The sequence below is a fragment of the Candoia aspera genome, chromosome 4 (genome assembly GCF_035149785.1).
Source record: "Candoia aspera isolate rCanAsp1 chromosome 4, rCanAsp1.hap2, whole genome shotgun sequence".
In the NCBI taxonomy this organism is placed as follows: Eukaryota; Metazoa; Chordata; class Lepidosauria; order Squamata; family Boidae; genus Candoia; species Candoia aspera.
Genome location: NC_086156.1, coordinates 18,915,057 through 18,938,624, shown reverse-complemented (window position 1 = coordinate 18,938,624; position 23,568 = coordinate 18,915,057). Strand labels below are relative to the sequence as shown.

The window sequence follows — 23,568 nt, the reverse complement described above, 5'->3', positions numbered from 1 at the left end:
GGTTGCACTTGTCTTGCTGTATCATTTAGTAGATTGTTACCAAGGTGCTGGTTTATGGCATTAATTATTGTAATTTGGCATGGTGCTATTTGTTTTATTAATCCTTGTTTTGGGTTTATCTTTTTTAGAAAAAGGTAAATAAATATATTCATATATATGTATGTATGTATTGGATTTATCCTCTGCCCATCTATTTATATGAGCACTTTAAGCACCTTGCAATATTTAAAATGATAATATAAAGTTTACGTATAACATTAAAATCAGTAAAATTAAAAAAATCAATTAACTATTAAATGTTTGGTAAAAATGATGTATATTTGCCATTTTTTAAAATATTGGGAGAACAGGAGTCACATGTACCTCATTGGAGACAGCATTCTATGCAGGAGAAGGCCACATGGATGATGGTCTGGCAATGGGGGTATCTTCAAAAGGGCTTCTCCTGCTGATCTAAGCTTCTGGATAGGCTGATCGTGGAAAAATTAGTTCTTCAGCTGTAATTGGACACTGCTTCCTATGTAAACATCTCAAAGAGGTTTACAAATAATTTTCTGCTTCTAAATTCAACATTAGATCTTGTTGAGATTTGTCTTCTCCAGCATGTGGTAAACTGTGGTGATAGAACCAGTAAGCCTTATTCCATTCTCCATTTCAGGCGAATGGAGTTGTGTGACTTGTGTGTGAGGAGTCTTGAACTGGACTTTTTTAGAACCAAATCATGAGCTGTTCTAAATTTCTTTATTCAGACTAGATTTGTGTTTTAGCCAAGAGTTTCTTCAACCTTCCCAACCCTGTACCTTCCAGCTGTTGTTGACTAGGACACCCATAATGGTCAGGCAGCACACTCCCAAAGCCTGTGGCTTTTTCTAAACATTGCCAGTTTAGAAAAACTGGTTTAGTGGAATAAATACACCATCATTTCAGATATGTACTCTTGTTGCTGCAGTTGCTGATCATCTGAAAATCTTCCAAAGTACTTGGAGCTTCCAAGATTTTCAAAGGAATTCTCTGGGCACAAGGCATGCTTATGCCCATGTAGGTAATCCCCAACTCTGAGATCAGTCATGGAGGCTCTAAAAGTTATTGCAAGATGTTTAGAAGATAGGCAGGAGTGCAAAGCTTGACCCTGAAACACTCTTCCAAGTAAGTTGCCTTCAGCCTTCTACTTAAGTTGTTTTTGGTAAGTTAGACTGTTCAGTAGAGAATTGATAATATGTATATCAGTGCTGGCTGGGAAATTTTGGGGAGTTGAAGTCCATGAAGTTGCCAAGTTTGAAAAACACCGATCTATACTGAAAACAATTTGTTTCAGCAGACTTTGTATATCCACTTAAGTTTGCTCCTGCCTCAGTTTTCTGCTTTGTTGCTTTTATATATTGCAACCTTCCCCAATACTGACTGGGGAATTCTGGGGGTTACAGCCTTAATACCTCTAAAGGATCTTAGGTGGAGAAGGAAGCATAGTGTATTTTTATTGTTTGTTTTTATTGTGATGTATTGTTTTTAATTGTACTTCAGGAATGCATCTGTGTCTATGCTGCTGTATGCTCTTCTAAATGAAGGTTATAAATTAGGTTATAATTTTAACTTACAATAGTCCAAAAAGAGAGGCTTTCTTTATCCAGTCATAGGATTAATCTTAGCTTGGTTTGCCTATATATTTATTCAGATTCTTATTCTTTTTCTGAGAAATGAAGAACTTTAAAAAGCCAAGCCATATGACAGAGAAAAGGACATTTGTCTTGTTATAAAAAGATAATTGTTGTGTTCCTAAGAGACATTGTGCAATCCGCTGGCAGTGCTGTAGTCCCACTGAAGTCAATTAAACATTGCCAGTTGAAGGTCTATAACTGCTTTCTAAGCATCTTCTCCTAACAATACAGCTGATCTTTATTTTAGGCAGTTTGTAATCTTGGATGCCTATATAGATCAGTCAGAAGCTAACAGGTTAATTTCTGCAGCAGTTATTAGTTAATTAATCAATTAATGGGTTGTACATATGGAGGTTATAGGGCCCCTGTAAATCTTCCAAATCAGAAAACTGTTAAGAATGGAGATAGGGCTGAACAACTTTGTTTTCTCTTTGTTTCTTTTTTATCTGAAGTTATCATAATTCATTTTGCTGAATGTGATGTTTTCATAAAAGAATTGCACTAAAATCTGCAGTTTAGTGTACGTTCCTCCAAATGTCTTCTTTTCCCAACTGTGCCCAGCACATCTAGTTTTGTACATTATTCTCCCTAATATAATGCAGTTTTACTTTTTCCCCCCTGAATATATACATTTTGCAGAGTTTTTTCCTTCTATAATTTTTTATTATTATTATTGGCCAACTATTGCAAAATTTGGGTAACTTTTGCAAATTTCAAGTGATAACCGAGTTTTGGTATGTTCAAAAATGTGAAATGAGACACGTTGGCTTTGAAATGGGAACTAATTAAATTTCTTTCTTTCAAATGGTAAATGTCTTATAATAAAAAAATAAATTAAGTAAAAGTCTTACTTGGACTGTTTCTGCTTAAGGCAGACAATCTAAAACTGGTTGTGGAATCAAATTTGGAATAGCAAATCTACAGTATTTTAGGAATGGCTGCAATTTGCTGTAGTATTTTGGAACTTTTGGTATTTTAGTAATCCACCATTATACCTTGTCTATGTAGAAATGTTCACTTCTCTCTTCTGTGTCCCAATTTCACTCCTTCCTATCTGGCTTCAGGTGTGTGCTGTCAGAAAATCTCGATCGTCTTTAGGAGGAGACCACACTTGAGATTTGGAGCGATTCTGTTCATGAACCCAACTCCTGAATTCTTTAGTTCTAAATGTTAAGGCCTGCAGTCAGGAAATCAGAAGACGCTTAATCCTTGGGAGGAGAGCAATGACAAATCTCGATAAAATAGTTAAGAGCAGAGACATCACACTGACAACAAAGGTCCGCATAGTTAAAGCAATGGTATTCCCAGTAGTAATATACGGCTGCGAGAGCTGGACCATAGGAAAGGCTAAGCGAAGGAAGATGGATGCTTTTGAACTGTGGTGTTGGAGGAAAATTCTGAGAGTGCCTTGGACTGCAAGAAGATCAAAGCAGTCCATACTCCAGGAAATAAAGCCAGACTGCTCACTTGAGGGAATGATATTCAAGGCAAAACTGAAATACTTTGGCCACATCATGAGAAGACAGGACACCCTGGAGAAGATGCTGATGCTAGGGAGAGTGGAGGGCAAAAGGAAGAGGGGCTGACCAAGGGCAAGGTGGATGGATGATATTCTAGAGGTGAGGGACTCGTCCTTGGGGCAGCTGGGGGTGTTGACGACCAACAGGAAGCTCTGGCGTGGGCTGGTCCATGAAGTCACGAAGAGTTGGAAGCGACTAAACGAATAAACAACAAAAATGTTAAGGCCATTACCAGACATGATTTCATTTTAGTGTGGGAGGTGAATTGAGTCTCCTGCCAATCAGTCGATGGTGTCATTGGCTCCTACCATTGTTTCAGCTCCCAGCTACTTCCTCCAGTAGCAGTGAAGTTTTGTGTGGTGCTTAGAAAGGTTTAATCAGGGAGGAACTCACTTTATTTCCTGAGCAGTTTTGAAGCCATGTCTAATAACACGTATAAGATTGTCCATATAGGTAATATTTTTAAAGAAAAAGCATTCCCCTTGTGGCTAGAGTCCAAGGTGTGCACCTGCATGCATTTCAACCACACCCAGCGATAGCTATGCAAGCCAAGCCACAAAAAAACCGGTATTTTCTATTTGTGAATCATATCTACACCCTGATACGCAAGGACATGTGCTCATAGATCTGTTTCAGTGCACACACCATATATATGCAGAATAAGGGCAATATTTGGGGAACTGTGATGTAGCTTTAAGGTGGTTTCCTCAGATGTTTGAGATGTTGCAGAGACAAATACTATGGACTCGAATGTGGACGGCTCTGCTAATTCCCTCTCAAAGGGACTGCGGAGAAAAAGGAGCTTCTCATCTCTTTGCTGTTCCTGCGGCAAAAACAAAATTGACCAGGTACTGCAAGAGCATTTTCTTGCTTCACATCTGTACTTTTCCTGTGTTGTTTCCAGGTGTCATTCAAGCTTATGCAAGAAAAAAATATTTCTATAAACCTATCTGGAAATGGGGAATATTGCACTTGCTGGAGATGGTATTTTAGATACCTAGGAACTTATCAGACAGACTTTGAAAGGTGAGGTGTTTGAGCTTCGAAATTAAGTTTTTGCTAGCTGATGTTTTGGCTGTTCCAAAACTCCTTTTTTAAAAAAAGAAACACCCACTTGTTTAGAGTGTAATGGTCTTACTGGAAATATCCCATGATTTGTAAAATGAAGTGTAGCTTTTGAATGTGGACTTTTACGGGAAGCACATAAAAACTTCTTTGAAGATGGCGTATTATAAAAAGGGAAGCCAGGCAGGGAAACCGAGGCCCCTAGATAGAATAATTAAGTAACAGCCGGAGGGCCACAGTTTTCCATCCTTGAATACGTGCTTTTACTTTATGAAATAATGCAATAACTTTTCTATTTGTTTGGGTGGTTATTTTGTTTGTTGCTCTGCAAATATCTTTCTCTTCCCTCTCCTACTATAAGAAAGGACTGCAGTTAAGTGTGTGTGTGTGCGTGCATGTGCACACGCACACTCAGGGAATGTAGTCGGTATAGAGGAAGTAGTGTCAAGTTTTTGCAGGAAGATCTAGGGGTTTGGGGAAGAGTTTAATGAGTTCTTTGCTTCTTATAACTATCCTAAGTTTATTTTAAAGCTTAAGCTTCAGTTTTTTATTGTTTCCCTTCTCAAAATGGAAAGATGCCAGTGGTTTTCAGGAGTTGTAATCAGAGATGGCTTTGGGGACTGCAAAAAAAAAAAGGGCTCAAGAAGCAAATATAACTGCCAAGAACTCAAGATGCCCACCAAAAGAAAATAATTGAAAATGAGAAATGTTATGTTGACAGGTCTTGATTGCCTGCTGATTTAGACTCTTGTTTTCAGGAAAAAAAAGTCTCAGGTTAGATTTGAAGTATCTGGAACAATAGAACAGGAAGTTTGAATAGTGCGGGATGCTTTTCTGTTGCTTCAGTGTCCACCGATTAAAAAATCAATCAGAGATTGGCTTATTGCATCAATGGTCAGGAGTTATAAGTTATAAAAGATGTAGTCTAGAATATTGTAAGGCATCAAGTTTCCTACCTCTGGCTAGAGGAACAGTAATTGAATTTAAGGGAATTGGTCTTGAGACTAAGCATTGCATGTTCAGTCTTGTTGTTGTCTATTTAAATATGCTTCCCTGAAGTTATACAAGTTCTGACAAATAAGAATGGGTAAGGTATATTGCTTGCTTTACAAAAGTGCTTTTACAAGATTCATTTCATTCATTGGGTTAGATCTTTGTTATATCTGTTTTACTGATGGGACTGCAGGATTTCAGCTGCAGGATAGCCCACAATTCAACTCTGAACTGGACTGGACCCCACATCTTTCAAGATCAAAGTTAGTGTTCTGTATAACCATCTGCACTCTCAATATGCTGCAGTGAACATAACAATGAAAGAAATTGATTGGATGGATAATAGCTGATCAGTCAAATCCAGTCGTCCACAACCTGGTGTCTTCCAGATGTAATGGACAGCAATTTCCCGAATGCCTGTATTGGAGGGCACCAAACAGGAAGTCTGAACTAGCCCACCGTTCTGTTATCAAAAGTGATAAAAAGGTTGTCTCTGTGAAGCTTACAAGCTGAGACGAGGGTAATAGTCCTACCCAGCGTTTCTCAACCTTGGTGACTTCAAGATGTGTGGACTTCAACTCCCAGAATTCCCCAGCCAGCATGGGTAATTGAATTGGAGTCCAGCCATCCTGAAGTCGCCAAGGTTGAGAAACACCGGTCCTACCCTTCCTAGGACTCTATTAGTACATTACACCTCAACTATGAATTTGCAGATCAGCTAATCTAATCTATGTAAATATTTCTTGACTTTTTCTTCTAATAGCTCTTGGTACATCCAGAAATCTATGTAACATCTAGACAAGGAGACTAAACAAATTAATTCTTAGGAAGTCGTCCCATGCTCTAATTTAAGATAATTAAGAATTCCAGATTTTGTGGTTTGTAACTTATCCTATTATTCTCCTTGTTGGAGATCTCTGAGAATCTTGGAGAACGTGAAAGCCTTTTTACTGGTCTTAATGAAAATATTACCTTAGAGTAGCTTTATTAATCTAATCCAGTAGATCAGCTTCCAGCTGTAATGTAATTGCATCACTTTAGCGCCCAGAGTGAAATTTAGGAAATGCTTCATAGCTAGCCAATTAAAATGAAAAGTCTTCAAGCAGGCAGAAGAGCAACAACTAATGAAAGCAACAAACACTGAATTCCTTTTATAATTTAGCATAATAATAAAAATTGCAGGGGCAGCTCTGCTTTTAAAATCCCTTTTAACTGCCATTAATAAGAAATGGATTTGGGAGTAAATGAGACTTGCAGGAATTAATTAAATTACAATGAACCCTTATGATCCAGAGGAACCCTTTCAAGCCCTGTGCCCTCCATCTTCCTGTTGGAGGTCAGGTGTTCCGGTAGGGAATCATGGAGTATGAGCCCAACCCACTGGCAGGAGCAACACATTGGAGAAGCCTTAGTGACTAGATTTATTAAACATTTGTGGATAAGTTGGAGTGGTTTCTCTGGTTTTATGTCAGTAATATAGTTCTATTATCTATGTCTCTGGCAATGAAGATGAATGTTATACAAATGCCTTTACATGTTGTTGTTTGCCAAAGAATGACAGTTTTGTCACTCCTGGTTCTGACAACAGTAATATAATTTTGTCTGCTAGAAATGACAACTCCTAACTGTGTTAATTAAAAGGTCATGGTTTGGTTCCAGATTATATGTGTGTCTAGCTGGCAACCTGTCCAGCCCCAACTATAGTATTTGTATGAGTAGAGAGGGGCTAGTTCATACAAATACTACTCCATTAGGTATAGTTTATGATCCAGTGCATTATGGGAAGCGAGCCATCATCTTAAATTACTTTGTAAACTAGGCATCACATTATTTGAGCATAGAAATGGTGTTTTGTTAATCAAATTTTATAGCTTAGTGTGTTGTAAAAGTCCAGTCAGAGGATCAGGGAGATCTGGTGGAATGGGAGTAGGTTGTATTGCTCCTACCAAATTAATTCCTGAAAACTAGACAGAAGGATTTTCTGGAATCAGGGAGAAGATACTTCCATCCAATTCTTATGCTTCCTGCTTGCCATTCAGTCCCCACCACCCCACACGTGTGAATACCAGAGCTTACTCTGATCAGCGGATTCCAAGTAATATTTGTAGGTCTGTAGGAAGGGCTTCTGGGGGAAAAATGGGGAGAGGAAATCCTGCTTTCCCAGGCCTTTGTAGCCTAGATCTGGTTGCAACCTAATGTTTCTCTCTTACTGTAAAATATAACCCTTTCCTCCAGGAATAGAGAAATTAACAGCCTTCAGGTTCCATACATTCCAAATTTCCATACGAACAACAGAAGTATTTTTGGAATTCTTTCTGGAGTATTATATAGACAGAAGATATATTTTGTGAGAAGCACTAATCTTTGAGCAAGTTAGATAAACCATCATATGGGTAAAGATCCATCATGTGTCAACATTTCCATTTTCCCTGTCACAGAGTGAAACTGCTATGGATGCAATTTTTATAGGTTTCAAAAAGTTTATTCAAAAGGATTTTATTCTTAGTTTTGACTTTTTCAAAACAAATCATGTTCTAAACTGTTCAAATTGTAATGAACATCCAAACAAAGGACCAGAATGAGTATGAGTATGCTCAAAGTAGAGGAGGAGGAGGACTCAGAAAATTATAGGGCTGTCAGCCTGACATTCATACCAGGCAAGGTCTTTGAGCAGATGATTAAAAAGCATATTTCTGAGTACATGGACAGAAATGCAAAAAATTAACAAGAGCCAGCTCAGGTTTGTTCCAAACAGGTCATGCCAGACTAATCTTTTTCATCACAGTTGCTAGCTTAATAGACTGAGGGAATGCTGTGGACATAGTTTATCTTGACCTCAGCACAGCAACAGAGTCTCTCACAATATCCTCATTTATGAAAAGGTAAAATATGAGTTAGATGACACAAATGTTAAATGGATTTATAATTGGCTGAATGATGATGCCCAAAGAATAATCAGAAATGGATCCATATTAGCTTGGAGGGTAGTATTGAGTAGAAGGCTGCAGAATTCTCTCTTGGGTTTCTTGAGGGTTGACATTTCTTTTGATGGCCTGGATGGTATTAAATCTGCAGTTGATTAAAAAAAAACTGGAAAGAGTGGCTAAAGCTTTAGAAGAAAAAGATTCTTGACCGTCTGACAGGAAGAAATTAACAAGGAGATACGAAAAGTTCTGCATCTGGAGAGAAAAAAAATGAAAGGCATGAGTATAAGATGGGGGAGCCCTGTTTTGGCAGTAGTACAAGTGAAAAAAGTCTGGATGTTCTAGATCATAAATCGAACATGAGCCAACAATATGGTGCAGCTGTTAAACAGGCCAGTATTTTCTTGGGATATATTAACAGAAGCATAGAACCTGCCTTTGTCAGGCCCCACTTGGAAAACTGTACCCTCTTCTGGGTACCACAGTCTCAAAATGCTATCAACAAACTGGGGCAAGTTCAGAGGAGGGTTACCAAGATGGTGAGGCGGTTGGAGACCAAATACTATGAGGAAGAGTTAAAGGAACTTGTTATGTCTATCCCATAGAAGAGAAGACTAAGGGGAGATTTGGTAGTAACTTTAGATTCAGATATCTAAAGTTAGAGGATATGTTCTCTATTGTCATGGAAGACAAAATGGAGCCAATGAATTAAAACTGTAGGGAAGTTGATTCAGTTAGGTATTTGGAGACATTTCCAGGCAGTAAGTGTTGTCAACCTGTGGAATGGGTTGCCTCATAAAATGACATGTTTCCCTTCACTGGAGGTCGTCAGACAGATTCTAGATAGCCATCTGTACTGTTTTAGCTGATCCTGCACTGATCTAGCATTGGACCACATGACTTCTGAGACCCTTTCCAATGGTTTGGTTTGGTTTACAATCTATAGAAATTAAAAGCACTCAGCCAGTGCCAAACAGAGTGTTCCTGACTAGTAATGCAGCCTTTTAAATACATAGAGAGCAGAGTTGCTGCATTCCAGGCCATGTTAATGGAGAAGAAAGGAAGGATATACTAAATCTAAAGGTCACTTAAGGTAATCTTGCATCACTTGCAGTAACAGATGCCATATGAAGAACTGGGCAATTAGATTTTTTTCCCCAAAAAATAATTACCTGCGAATTACCTGATACAAGCCTAAATTGGGAAAATGGTGGACTGCTTACTGTCCAGTTTCATTTATTGTATACTTTTTCTTATCAGCTTTTCCTTGTAATGCTGGAAAGAAACAGATGTTCTATTTTTGTTGTTTTAAAGTGACCTACCTGAATAACATGCACATCTGTAGAGATGTTTATTTCTTCTGCTCGTGAGGTTCCAAAAAAGAAGATGCAGAACAGTGTTAACCTGACATTACACAAGGCCTACGTCTGTGTGTGTTGATGGGAACAGAGCAAATATATTTGGCCTCCTTTGTATTTAGTCTGACAAATGGTTTCAGTATTGTTTCCTAACTCTTACTGTTTTCAGTTTGGCATTGGAGTAGAAATTATTTTGTTGGGAGCACATGCTTCTCAATGGAGTACATATGTGAAGAAGGCCTCTGCTAACCACCACCACCAGAGCCGGTGATCTGGCATAATAGGAGTTGTAATCCAAAAGGTAGGAGTTGTTGGCAAAGCTTTTCAGAAAATAGGATGAGCAGCCTATGGTCAGCAGGCTCTATATGCCCCATTTTTGTAGTCCCCCCAATTCCTGAAGATTGTGTTGACAAAATTTAACAGCAGAATGGCAATTTTCAATGCTGTGATATGTTATTTTTAAAATTTAAGCCATAACATTATTCTATGCATGTGTGCCTTTGGGTCAGTCTCTTGGCAGCTACCCAGACAAGGTGATACAGTTTTCTGGACAACAGTTTTGGAAGTGATTTGCCATTGCCTTCATCCTAGGGCTGAGAGAGAGTGACTGGCCCAAAGTCACCTAGCTGGCTTCATGTCTAGAGCAGGACTAGAACTCAGGTTTCCCTGCTTCTAATCCAATACCTTAATCACTAGACCAAGTTGACTCTCATTATTATTATTATCATCATCATCATCATCATCATCATCATCATCATCATCATCATTCATTTTTGTTCATTTTTGTATGTTCATTAATTCAGTTCTTTCTCACAGTCTGACTTCCTAACCCTGGTCAAACAGGGCTAATTGTGTGATACCATCTGCTTTTGGCAGTTTTTTGGTCCTTATTGCCTTTTGCCTTACATTTGTGATGACTGGCCTGCTGTTCATTTCCCCTCCTGCCTCCATTCTGAACCATTGATTGGTAGCTGATTTTTATCTGCTCCCACTGAATAATGCTGAGGTGGCACCGATGGCTTCATGCGCTGTTCTTCTGCACTGAAAACAAGCCAAAATCCCAGTGATATTTATGTACACAAACTGCAGAAGGTTGGGTTTTTAAAATCTGTTAGGGTCAACAAACCTTTTGTTTGTTGACTCAATGTCACTTTCCCGGAGGAAAGATTAAAATGTTGAATGAACTGCTTACATTAAATAATCAACTCCCCTTTTTGCAGGTGAAGAATTTTGTAAATGAAAGAGGTTTTAGAATGATGGTTTGCTGATAATGTATGCTGAGTAGTGGATGGCTATAGAAAAAGGATAAGAAATAATAGAGGTGAGCTATTTCTAGAGCCTGAAGCTAAGTAACCTAGAGCTTATTTGCATGACCAGTTTGCCCCAGCCTAACTATGGACCACTGACCATTTCAATAGAAGAGAATATCTGTAGCTCAGGGTTGAACTGTTCTTGCACTCTCTGAGCTTGGTTGCTTGCTTGCACACGTTCCATTACCCAACTAGGTAACATCATCAGTGCGAGTGAGTGTGGTGTTTGCTGCCTGTTTATATACAGTACCTTGCACTGCCAATTTTGGCAGTGGCATATTTTCCTCCATGGTGATTCCTTGATTAGAGTATTGTTTTCTGCCTGGTTGTTTGCATGACAATATAAACATGATGAAAATTACTTAATCTCACCACACATGAACAGGCTCAACCACAGTTTCAACTGGGAAACTATTAGCATCTTAGAGCAAGCCAAATCCAAAAATGCTAGGGAATTCCCGGAAGCTTGGCATTCAGACAAATCAGCCATCAATATAAACCTCATTTTCACACCATTCAAAAGAGGCAATAAAAACTTAGGAAGGAAACAAAAAGACTAGAACACATCCCATCCAGCAGCCAGCATTCAGATAAGCAGGGATCAACACCAGAAAAAACAATGAGGCAGAAAACAATAATCAAAGAACCATCAAGGAGGAAACTATACCCCCACCAAAATTGGCAGGGCAAGGTACTGTATATAAACAGGGAGCAAACCCCACACTCACATGCACTGATGATGATACCTAGTTGGGTAATGAAATGTCTGCAAGCATGCAATCAGGCTAAGATAGCACCAAGAACTCCACATTGACCATTGTTGAGGCAAGGTATGCTCTTCACCAGCACCCAGCCCTCTGTGGAAGCAATTTCCACCTGTTTTTCCTGCAGTGTATGGAAAGTAGTGTTTTCTTATACTATCCAATTTGCCTACTGCGCACCATTTCATTGTAGACAAACACCTGCACTCAAATTTATTACAGTGCTCTGTGGCAGGAAAAGCTGATTTTTTTTAACAAGTTGACTGATGGAATAGTGAGAGATGCATCCTTTTTCTGCTACTTTACCTTTCCACCCCAAGTGCCAGGAAAATGGTGCTGCCTTTCCTTCTCTTCTGTTTTAACCAGTCCAGTAGTCATAAAGAAGAAGGGAATCCCCCAATTGGGGCCTTTGTAAATGTGGTCCAGAGAGAACATCAAGCCATCGTCAAGCCAAAGCAGAGGAAGGGGTGAAATCCAGAAAGGGATTTCTTAAATTGGTCATATTTCCAGCTGGGAGACAAGCAGCTTAATGCTGCAGTGCAGAAAAGCCCTTAGCATGTAGCAGTGAAAAAGCTGTGGGTAAACCAAAACATCTGACTTTCAACAGGTCTGGCATTGCCCCCGCCCACACCCCATATCTCATTTGCAGACTATGAAGTTCTGTTATATGAAATTGGCATTTGAAGCTTGGCAATGCACAGAAACAAAGTCAAAGGGGATAGGACCTCCTCAGGCAGCAAACATATCACCAAAAGTCACCAGTTTCTCATTGCTGTATTTTCAGGTGAGGGGAGAAATTTGGATAAGAGAATCACATTACTATTTTGGAGAAAACACCCAGTTTGCAACATGGAGAGGAGGCCCATTTCAGCAGAATTCCAGAATATAAAATTCCATTGTGTGAAATGTCTCCAAATTTAGCAGCAGACAGGGCATAGTCAAGACGGATTGGGCCAAAAAATGTGAATGACTCCTTCCCTAGCAGCAAACATCAGCAAAAAGAGATCCAGTTCAGCCAAGGAACAAAACTGGACTGAGCCTTTTTTGGGGGGAAATTCTCTGTAGCCGCTAGGGAAAAAAAGCAGTGTAATTGCCTTGATCCAGCAAAGTTCTCAGGTGTGTATGTATACACCACACATATACAGGGTATTCCAGACACTCACCAAAGTATAGTTTAGTAAGAAAGTAGTGAGCAAAATTTAGTTGGCAAGAGATGGAGAATTCTGAAAAAAAGAGAAGAACGTTGAAAAGATGGAGAATGTTAAAGAGTGCCAGGTAAGAGTCAAGAAACCAAAAGATCCCTTAGAGACAGGATCTTAGGAACATTGCAATATACTTCTTTTTCATTCCTGACTTCAGGAATGATTTTAAAAGTCTCAGTTCAAAACAGCTTTGACAAAGTGATGAGGCACAAGGTTGACTATTAGTATGAGCATATGTGGTTATGATGAAGGAGGGAGTCATGGCTTACTTTAGCTTCCACCAAACAAATTTGGTCTACGCTGCGAGACTATAGTTTCTCTCACAGCTAAATCCCCAAAGCCTTACTAATTGTAGTGGGAGATCTAAATGCCAGAACTGGGCCAAAGGATGATGCTTTTGTATTTAAATATCCATGCTTATTTGACCCAAATTTAGATAGATTTCTTGATAGCCGTTATTCTAAAGACAATTGTATAAATTTGGGGGTGCCTGCCTAGTTCATCTAGCCAGTAAGTTAAATCTGCATATATTAAATGGCTTGACTGTAGGCAATAGGCCTGCTGAGTTCATCTACTTAAGCTTCAGAGGCTCAGGCATGATAGATGACAGCTTGACATCCAAAACAGCTAGCACTTTAGTTCAGTCTTTTTTATTGACACTATAATTGAGAGTGATCATCAACCTCTAAGAACCCACCTTTTAATATCTATATGTGATCTAAGAATAACTAAACAGATTTACCCTAGGGATATTACTGGCACAGACAAAATAATCAAATTTAAATGGTTGCCAAGTTTAAATGATTTTATGCTGGCCCATTGAAATTCCCCTAAGTTACTAACTCTTAAAACTATCAGAACTGAGAATAGAAATTCTCATGATGTTATAAATGGTGTAGATAAACTCTTACTTCTAATTAAAGGTTTATTGATTGCGGGATCTAAAATGTATAATCCAACAACCAAGAAGTAAATGAAGTGGGTAAATAATTGGATTGATTCAGAGTCTCTTTTTTAAGAGACATCTAAGAGAAATCTACACTTCATACCATTTAAACAATTCCTGATCTCCCACCTAGTTATTTTGAAGTAGAAAAAGAATATAAGAATTTGATACAATTTTAAAAATACCAGAAACGTAAGGATACCTGGTCCAAATGACTTGATGCCTTTCTGAACATCAACTCCAAAACATTTTGAAGCATTATATCCAGCAATCTTGGTTCAAATGCACCGGCTGTAGACTGCAATATTTCTACTGTTGTTTGGGAGAGTTTTTTTAAACTTCTGTTTTTTGACCAGACTTCTGATACTGATGATACAGAATTTAATATTATTAGCTCTCTCTTTTGGGATCCTATAACTGAAGCTGCTATCTGTTTTCTTGTTCAACAATTCAAATTAGGGAAAACTTCTGAGCACAACTATATTTCCCTTGATTTCATCAGGCAGAATCTGACCTGCTGGGCACCTCCATGTTACACTCTTCATGGCTGCTAACAATTCAGGGATGATGCCTTCAGGTTGGAACAGAGCTATTAGAGTTCCAATCTACAAAAAAAAAAAAGTAGCTACAATGAACCCTGCAAACTCTAGACCTGTAATTTTATTTTTTAATAGAGGCGAGCTGTATGTTAGATTTCTAAACAAATTAATATCACATCTGGAAAAAGGACAGTTAATTGAAGAGCGCCAAGCTGCCATCAGGAAAGGCTGCTCCATTCTGGACCATTGTTTGGTTCTGTCTGATATTACAGCAAAATATTCCAGGCCCCCAAGAGGAAAACTGCTTGCTGCATTTATAGATCTGAGGGTGGCATTTGACTCTGTCCCTAGATTGAAGCTCTGCAAAAACTTAACAAAATAATACCTGACAAGCAATTAGTTATTCTTATAAAAATAGTCAACTGCAAATGAGATGTGGTAATGATGGTGTTCTACAAACATCATCCCTATGAATGAGGGTATATGCCAGGGCTGTATTTTGGCCCCAACATTATTTAACATCTACCTTAATGATTTGGAGTAATTTCTAAATCATGTTGATGGATCCTCTTCTCTTGGCCTCACTATGCTTGTTGCTGCACACTGATGATGAAGTTTTACTATCCCATTCAAGATTGGTCCTCAAACTCCTTTTAACAAACTTTGCTGAATATGGCAAGTAAAATCCCCTCAAAACAAATTGGGACAAATCTAAGGTCCTGATCTTTGAGAGGAAATGTAACAGCCATAAATGGCTGGTTTTGGACCATCCAATCAAGCAGATGAAATGCTTTAGCTATCTTGGCTTGAAGTTTCGCTATTCTCTGTCCTGGTCGACCCACCAAAGTTCTGCTCTTCAGAACCAAAAGCTACCTTATATGTGCTTCTGCCTTTTTTGTTCAAATGATAGACACTATATTCCAGTCACAATTAGAAGTATCAATACTAAGCTGACCTCACAGCTCCTATACATGGCTTTTGTGTGGATAAATATAATATTTCAAGGGCTCTGTAATATTCAGGTCTGCTTTTTGAGATCCCTCTTAGCACCACCCAGCTATGTACCAAATACGGTAGTCCTTTTAGAGCAAGGCAAAGCTTATTGGTCACCAGGGCATGGTTATCTGCAGCTAAACTGGCCCAAAATTTATCTGTTCTGTTCCACTTCAGAATTATTTCTTACCTTGTTGACAACCCATTTATTAGTTCCTGGTTTACAATTACATCTCAGAAAATTAGTCAAATTGGCATCTCTCCAGATCACCTGCTTTTAATGGGACATACTTCAGCTTTTTCATTAATTAGGCAAAGACACTGGGACATAAGCTTTCAGAACTTGATTAGTAAAGCTAATTCATCCTGTTCTCCAATTCATTTAGGCATTTATTATCAAAACGATTGGCGTATGGCCTCATATTTAACCAAACTAACTCACAGTACTTATCAGATTGCTTTTGCAAGGGTGTAATTAAATGCCTTACCATTACAGGTCCTGTTAGGAAGATTCAACAATATACCTTTTGTACAAAGACTGTGCCCTTGAAATAACCCAGAAGTAGAGTTGGTGGAGCATATACTTTTGGTTTGAGGATAGTATACTGATTTAAGACAAACATTTATTTCCCTTTTATTGATTTTTCCACCAGGCTGTTTAAATCATGTATGTGCCAGTTTTCTCTTAGCCAACTTTTGGCCCAACATCACTCTGGCGGTAGCCAAATTTTTGGCGACCATGATGAAATGCAAGACAAAGCTATTTTCTGAATGATTTGTTTCCCATGAAATATCAAAACATATGCTGTTTCCTTCTTTGTTCTTTTTTTGTTCTTGGGTCCTTTGACTGTAATAAATCATTTGCTATTACTACTGGGAAAATATGGTGGGCTGCATTTGATTGGTTGGGCTGGATCTGCAGATACTGTAAATACTGTACCTGCTGACATTTAATTTTTATTGTTTCTTTGAATATCTCACTTTTCAGTCACAGTTTCCCAAGACTCTGTTTGGTTTAATCTTTATATACTAACTCCAACACAAATTAAAAATTGTATTTTTAATGTAATCCAATATATCCAAGATAATGAATCAGCCATCAGCTTATATTAAAATGGAGTAAGAGATGAATAAAATATATTTTACCACACAGAAGGGTTGGTCTCATCTCCCTGGGGACCACATTTCACAGCTGAGGTGCTGCCATCAACCTAGTTTGTGTGGTGGTGGGATAAATAGCAAAGCTTCAAATTGTGGTGAAGTCCATATAGGAGAATGTCACAGGCTGCCACTTAGACATCTCCAAAGTGCTAAAGTGCCTCACTAAAAATAGTCAAAGGAGGACACTGATGTACATTTGCATATACTAAGTGCTTTACGTATACAGATGTAAAACTAGAAATAATTTTAAATAATTTCAGTGGAATTACAGTGTAACTGGCCATGGCAAAGACATGTCCTGGTGTGAAAGTTGATAGAAAATTTCTTACAGGTCTTTGTCTTTAAATTGGACTTGGAATAGGCAACTTGGAGGTGAGTTGGACCAAGAATCTTTGGGTTAGCTGAAAGCATGGTGTATGGAGAGAGTTTTAAAGTGTGTTAGGCTTTTCATTTTAAAGTGCGTTAGGCCAAGACTACTCAGTTTTGTCCCTACTTGTGGAACACACTGCCTTTGGAGATACACTTGGCCCCTTTGCTCCTGGCCTTTATGATCATGTCTTTTTTCCTTCCCAGGTTAATCTCTTGCCCTTTTTTAAAAAAGGCTAAAATGTATGTTATTTAGAATATATAACTGTAAATAAAAATGACATAACTTACTTTACATAACTTACTTTACTTAGTACAAGATAAATTAAGATGTGCTTACACTGGGAATTTGCTAGTCTACATTAATAGAATGTAAGATATTTTTATTACTTCAATTATCGGACATTCCATGATTATCATAATTTTTTTAAAGTGTCCTCCAATTGTGATATGAAGGATCATCAGGACAATTTTATTATGAAGGATCATCAGCCACATTGCTTGGGTTGCAGAATGATACAAGTTTAGTCCATTAATGACTGACCAGTTACTTAACCATGTTGGTTTCTGATGACCTGTCAGATAAATTTTAATGTGCTAACAAGGGAAGGGAGGGAAAAAAGCCTTCACAAACTCTCTGTAAATAGAAGAAATAAAGTCCTGTGTCATGACTTGTCTAGTTTATAAAGCAACAGTAGTTTGACAACAAGTTGAACAAGGAAACAGAATATGGTTTGGGTAATTCAGTTAGGGGGAGGGCATAGACAACTTGACACAGGACATAAAATTAAGCTCCAGCTGGGAACTTTGCCCGAAAGACTTTAGGTCTCTTCTCCCTCCCCTCCCCCCTCCCCTTCCCTCCCCTTGTAGTGGTTGAACACCATTTCTGGTCCGCAATTTTCCATTCTGGGACCAACTTGTATGGCTGTTTATTGCTAAACAGTTGTCTGCAGTCACTGTCAATCAGTTGCTACTGGAAGTGGTTTCCGTTCCCCTTGACTGGGGCTGATGGCAGACTAATTATTCTATTGTGCATTAATCATTCTAGAGGGGGGATTTCACAATGCAAAACATATATGAATATTTGCACACAGATTGCTCAAGCGGCAGCCCTGTGTGCATGTAATTAGGAACTGAGTCCCACTGAATGGCGTGGGAAATGCTTCTGTAAAAGTAGCACTGGTTCAATTCTGAAATGAAATGTAGGAGTTCTCTTCATAGATTCAGCCTCGTGGAATTTTTCTATACAGCAGAAGTGAAGTATAACTGCAGGGTAAGTGAAGGGCCCAACTTGTGGCAACTCTTGCTAAAAAAATCTGGTAGAGGATGATAGTTGCTACTTAGCATATGTTCCTACACTGAATTCTCTTCTGCCTTCCACATACAAAGCTGGTAGGTCAAGGAGAAGATTAATCTGCTGACTTTCTTTTGCAGATAGATTTCAGTGTAGAGTCTAATTGAAACATATAATCCCCCATGCATATTTTAGGCTGGTTACTTGTTGCATCACCAAAAAGAGGGCAAAGATAATAGCAATTTGCATTAAATTTACGCGTGTTCATTTGAGAATGTTAATTAGGATGGTAATGCATCTCATCATAGCGGGGAAGACTGTTATCGGACAAGATGAAGGTACCTTCTGCTCTCCTTTTTAAAGGTAGCTCGTCTTGAAACTTAACTTGCACTGGATTAGGTGGGTTCCAGTGGGTTCCTGAACACCCCCTGGTCCCTGCTCACCTAGTTTTTTACATGCGTTTTGTTTAACATTTGAAATGGTAAAAAGATAGTATGTGGCAAAGCTGATCACCATCTACCAGTACGTTACTCTGAAGAAACTTTCTGAACTCCTGTGACCCCATTGGTTTCCTTAGGAAATGAATATGATAGGCTGTCCCAACCTAGATTTTGTATGCAAGTACAGTCACCTTTAAAAAAGAACAGAGTGATGCCAGAATGGTTGCCAGACCTTTAAGAAAGGCCAGGTCAAGGAACAGACGTGCCAGTAATGCTTCTTTATTGTTGTAGGAGAGTGTTCTCAAACTTGGCAACTTTAAGTCATATGGACTTCAACTCCCTGAATTCCCCAGCCAGCATGTGTGGAGTTGAAGTCTACACATCTTAATGTTGCCAAGTTTGAGAAACACTGTTGTAGGGTATATTAACAGAATCTTGACTGTCCGAAACCTTCACTGCCCCTTTTTAAGGACAACAGGGTCAAGGCAAGGCTGTTTTGAGTTTCCTTCTCATGCTTCCTACTTTCCTGGGGCTGAGCAACCATTTCACCTCTCCCACATTCTTCTCAAGGCCAGAGCTACATTTTTCTTCAGTGGTAGAGAATATCCCGTTGGAAGGGGAGCTAGAGGGGGTGAAAAGTAATATCCTGTTAAATTAGTGTTTACAACTAGCTATTTCCCCCTTGGCAGCCATGCTATGATTTTTTAAAACATTACAATCACTGAGCAGTATAAGCTGATGTAAAAAACTACAAGATAAACAACTTAATATGTATGCTGTGGAAAAATAAGGTGGATTAGAATTCTGGCACTAATCTTTGAACTCACTATAACAGTAAAATCTCCAAAAAAACCCTACAAAATGGAATACTTGTGCAATATAGGTCAGTATTGGTGTTAATATATAAAAATGTCCATGTTGGATGAAGAGTAATGGAATATATGTCGATCCTCATTATTCATGGATTCCGTATTTGTGAATTTGTCTACTTGCTAAAAGTTATTTGTAACCCCAAATCAGGACTTGCAGTGCTTTCGTGGTCATTCACAGACATGTGCAGAGCGGTGAAAACTTTGAGTCGCCCAATGCACACATTCCTATCTGAAGTTGAACAAGGTGATGCTCTGTCTTCTTGTTTCAGCTCTCATACTGTAAATGAGTGTCCTGTATTTCTCCTAGGAGCAATGGTTCAGTATTCACTAATTCAGTGTTTGCAGCAACTTTATAGACCATAACTACCACAAATAATGAGAATTGTATTGGTATGTGGGAAAGACCTTGGGAGATGGGTCGTAGAGATGCTGCCTAGGGAATGGTCAGATAAGAGAAGACACAGCCCGCAGCTGCATAGTGGGCGGAGAAAGAGGCTCAGAAGGGACCCTCTCTAAGTTCCCAGGCTGTAAAGGTGATGGTGGGAGATTTGTATTTTCAGACTTGCAAGGTTCTGTTAATGAAGCTTTACAAAAAAGTAGAATTAGTTTATCTTGTCATGTTTCCTATCTGGTCTACCTGGTATGGCCGACAAGATTCGACTGTATTAAAGTTTTGTCTTCTACTAGAATAATATGTGATAATATATTACAATAAAAACTGATTACTAAATAACTGTTGATAATAACCAATAGTACGTATATATGGATATGCCCTTTGCTGATCTAATTATGAAACCAAATCAAATTTTATTTGTGGTTTCTGTAATGGTATGTTGGAATGACCTTGAGAGACAGGACGAGGAGCCACAGATCAGACATCCATCATGGAAGAAGTATCTCAGTCCACAGAAATAGAGGGGGCATAAGAAACATTTCAGAAGGGACCCTCCCTAGTGTTCCAGAGAGTAAAAGGACAGGAGGCAGAAATACTTTCAGACTTGCAAGATTCTGTTAACGTAACCTTACAATAAAGATAGAACTAGTATTCATTGTTGTGCTTCTTCTTTGGACTACCTCGAAGGGCTATCAGTTTCTGACCAAAGCAAAGTATAAAATATTGGTGCAATAAAAAGACTGAGACAAATTATAGCACAGTAGTAAAACATTGCTATCCTTAACTAAACTATAACTTGTTAGTGAGTGTTGCATGCTAATAATGCACATTTAGCCACCATCTATATTAATTTAGGGTCTTTAGCCAGTAAGAGATATTGAACCTAAATTCATTAGGACATTCGAGGAATGTTTTAAAAGTCAAGTCCCCCCTATTTCTAAGATCTCTATAAAAGTTGCAGTATTATAACAAGACATGGGTCAAGGATTCAAAAACCCTTGAACCACAGAGATGAATATTTTCTGCATAGGGGATCTTCTTACATTTGCCTTCAAGGACTGCTGATGGTAGAGTGTTAAATTGCAGCAATGAAAAGCCTTGCTGATGTTTACAGATGATTAAATGACCTAATTATCTTGCTAGTTTGAAGGAGTATGTGTAATTTCCTAATACTGTCCTCAAAGGTAATTCACTCCACTCCACTGCACCTTTACACTGAGGATCTCTTTTAAATAATTAATATAGGGCCTGTAATGCCCTAGGGAGAATCCATAATGTTGCAGCTTTTCTTTAATTTTCTGCCTCTAGGTAGAATGAAAATTGCCCAGTAATATTCAAGAAAGTTTTGTCTTAACCAAACATGCTATAATGGGATTCTTAAACAAAATAATTTTTTAAAAATCCTTTCTTTAACGCAGCATAGCTTGCTGGCTGGGGGAATTCTGGGAGTTGAAGTCCACACAGCTTGAAGTTGCCAAGGTTGAGAAACACTGCTCTAAAGAGATTAGGCTGGTGGAGAACCTGATCTCTTCCACCACCCAAGACATCTGCATGATATTTCATCCCCATGAAGCAGGGGAGAGAGAATGATGAAGGGAATTTGGAGCTGTTTGGTAACTCCTACCTGAGCCCATTTTAAGCTGCCATTGTTAGCACTGCGTTAGCGTGGCATGTTTGCCAGTATTATTTCTTTTTCACTTTAAGCATGGGAGATGTATATCTTTATATTTTTCAGAATAGCAATCACTGGCTTTATTTAAAGTTTTCCCACATCTACTTTTTGTTGAATTTCATAAGCTCAGTGCCACAGATACAAGCTCTGTGTGTGTGTGTGTGAGTTGGTTTTAGTAGGATTTAGGTCTCCATGATATCAGTAATTAACCTTCTCTGAGCAGGGAAGCTGGACTGAGTCAGGTCTATAGTACTTGGATGGGAGACATCCAGGAAATCCTGGGGCTACAGACTAGATACAGAAATAAAAAGAATCCTAAAAGAAGGCAATGTTATGCCTTTCCATATTTTTGCCAAAAACCTTACTTAGATACATCCCTGAAGTCACTTGTGAGGTTTCAGCCGGCTTCTGACTCAGAAAACAAAACTCTTTCTGAGTCAGAAGGGGAAACAGAAACTTACCAGGCAGAAACTGGGAAAGCAAAACCCAGAAGTGACTCAGCAGCACGGGAGAAGTTACAGATGCTGATTGGCCAGTCTTCGGAGGAGGATTTGAATCCTCCAATCAGCATGCAGGAAAGGCGTGCAGAAAAGCACGCGAAGGAGAAGTCAGACTGATTGTCTGTGAGGGGAATAGGCATGTAAGGGATAGGCATAAAAGGCAGATGTGTGAAGAGCAAGTTGCCGGAGACCAATCCTTCGAGCTCGCAGCCCCAGCAGAAGAGTCCTTCCCTGCATCGGGAACCTCATCTGTAGCCGGAGAGGAACCAGCGCTGTATTTCCTATCGTAGAGGACCTGTATCCTGCACACACTGCCACAGAGGATCTTCTCCCTGCCGAATCCAGCAACCTCAGCCTCACATCCAGTTTTGAACCTCGCCACCACCATTTGGCACGTTTCAAGAGCATTCCTGGCCTTGTTCCTAGCTCTCAGGCTTGTCCAGGATCTGCAGTCCAGTTTCGTCATGTTCCAAGCTTCCAGCCTTGCCCAGAATCTCCAGTCCAGTCCAGTCTTGTTCCAAGCTCCTAGCCTTGCCTAGGATCTCCAGTCCAGTTGTGCTTCAAGCTCTCAGCCTTGCCTAGGAATTCAAGTCCAGTCCAGTCTTGCTTCAAGCCCGCAGCCTTGCCTCAAGTCTCCAGTCCAGTCCAGCCTTGCATCCAGTTCTCAGCCTTGTCCAGGATCTGCAGTCCAGTCCAGTCATGTTTCAAGCTCCCAGCCTAGTCAAGAGCCTCCAGTCCAGCCAAGTTGTATGCCAAGCTCCCAGCCTAACCCGGAATCTCCAGCCAAGTCCAGTCTTGTTTCGAGTTATCCACCTTGCCCTGAGTCTTCAGCCTAGTGCAGTCTTGCTTCTAGTACCCAGTCTAGCCTGGATTGTCCAGTTCAGTGCGGTCTTGCCTCCAGAGCCAAGCCTTGCCCGGTGGTTCCAGTTCTGTCTCGCCTAGCTTCCAGGTGCCAGCCTAGTTCGGGTGGTGTTTCAGATCGCGGACACTCGCCTCCAGTTCCAGTCTTGCCACGTGCCCTAGATTCATCCAGTTTCCCAGGATCAGTCAGCGAATCCTGCCTAGCTGTTTTGCCACAGTCTTCTCCTGCAACCTTGCTGGTTTTTCCCTTGTTGTCCAAGCGGTATTGATCGGAACCAGCCCACCTCATTGACCACAAGGACTTATTATTGTAAATAGTTGTATTAATAAAAAATTATTGTAAATAGTTGTATTAATAAAGAGTAGTTTTGATAGGAACCCTGTCTGGCCGCCTCATAGTTTGAACAGGACATCACTAAGGGTTAAGGTTGACTTGAGGGAGAGTTTATTTTTTATCCAAACAAGAAAATCCACTTAGGTACTCACTAAAAATATTCTAATGGCAAACTGCAGGATAATGGTCACATATCTATTAACATGAGCATCACTGGCTTCTTCTTAAGAAGCCGTAAATCAGGAACTTTCACATGCCAGCTTTCCTGTGACTTATGGCCATACTTCTAAGCTAACAGGATCACTTTATGGACACTTAATCTTGATGTCCTGCACTTTATAAACCTTAAGTACTAAGATACATTGTCCGGTTTTGTTTTGTTTTTGTTTTTTGGTCAATGGCCTAGAA

At 39.3% G+C, this 23,568-nt stretch overlaps 1 protein-coding gene across 11 annotated transcripts in view; it reads left to right on the top strand.

Moving 5' to 3' along the window:
* Positions 1–23,568, top strand: part of KIAA1217 (KIAA1217 ortholog) — a 219,748-nt gene that overhangs the window by 28,257 nt on the left and 167,923 nt on the right. Inside the window, exon 1 of one of the 11 annotated variants that reach the window (XM_063303518.1) lies at positions 3,806–4,023. The exons of the other annotated variants lie outside the window; for them this stretch is intronic. Coding sequence (XP_063159588.1) covers positions 3,916–4,023 — 108 coding nt within the window. The 5' untranslated portion in view covers positions 3,806–3,915. Of the gene's footprint in view, positions 1–3,805; positions 4,024–23,568 lie in introns of those variants that run through there. 11 annotated transcript variants of the gene reach the window in all.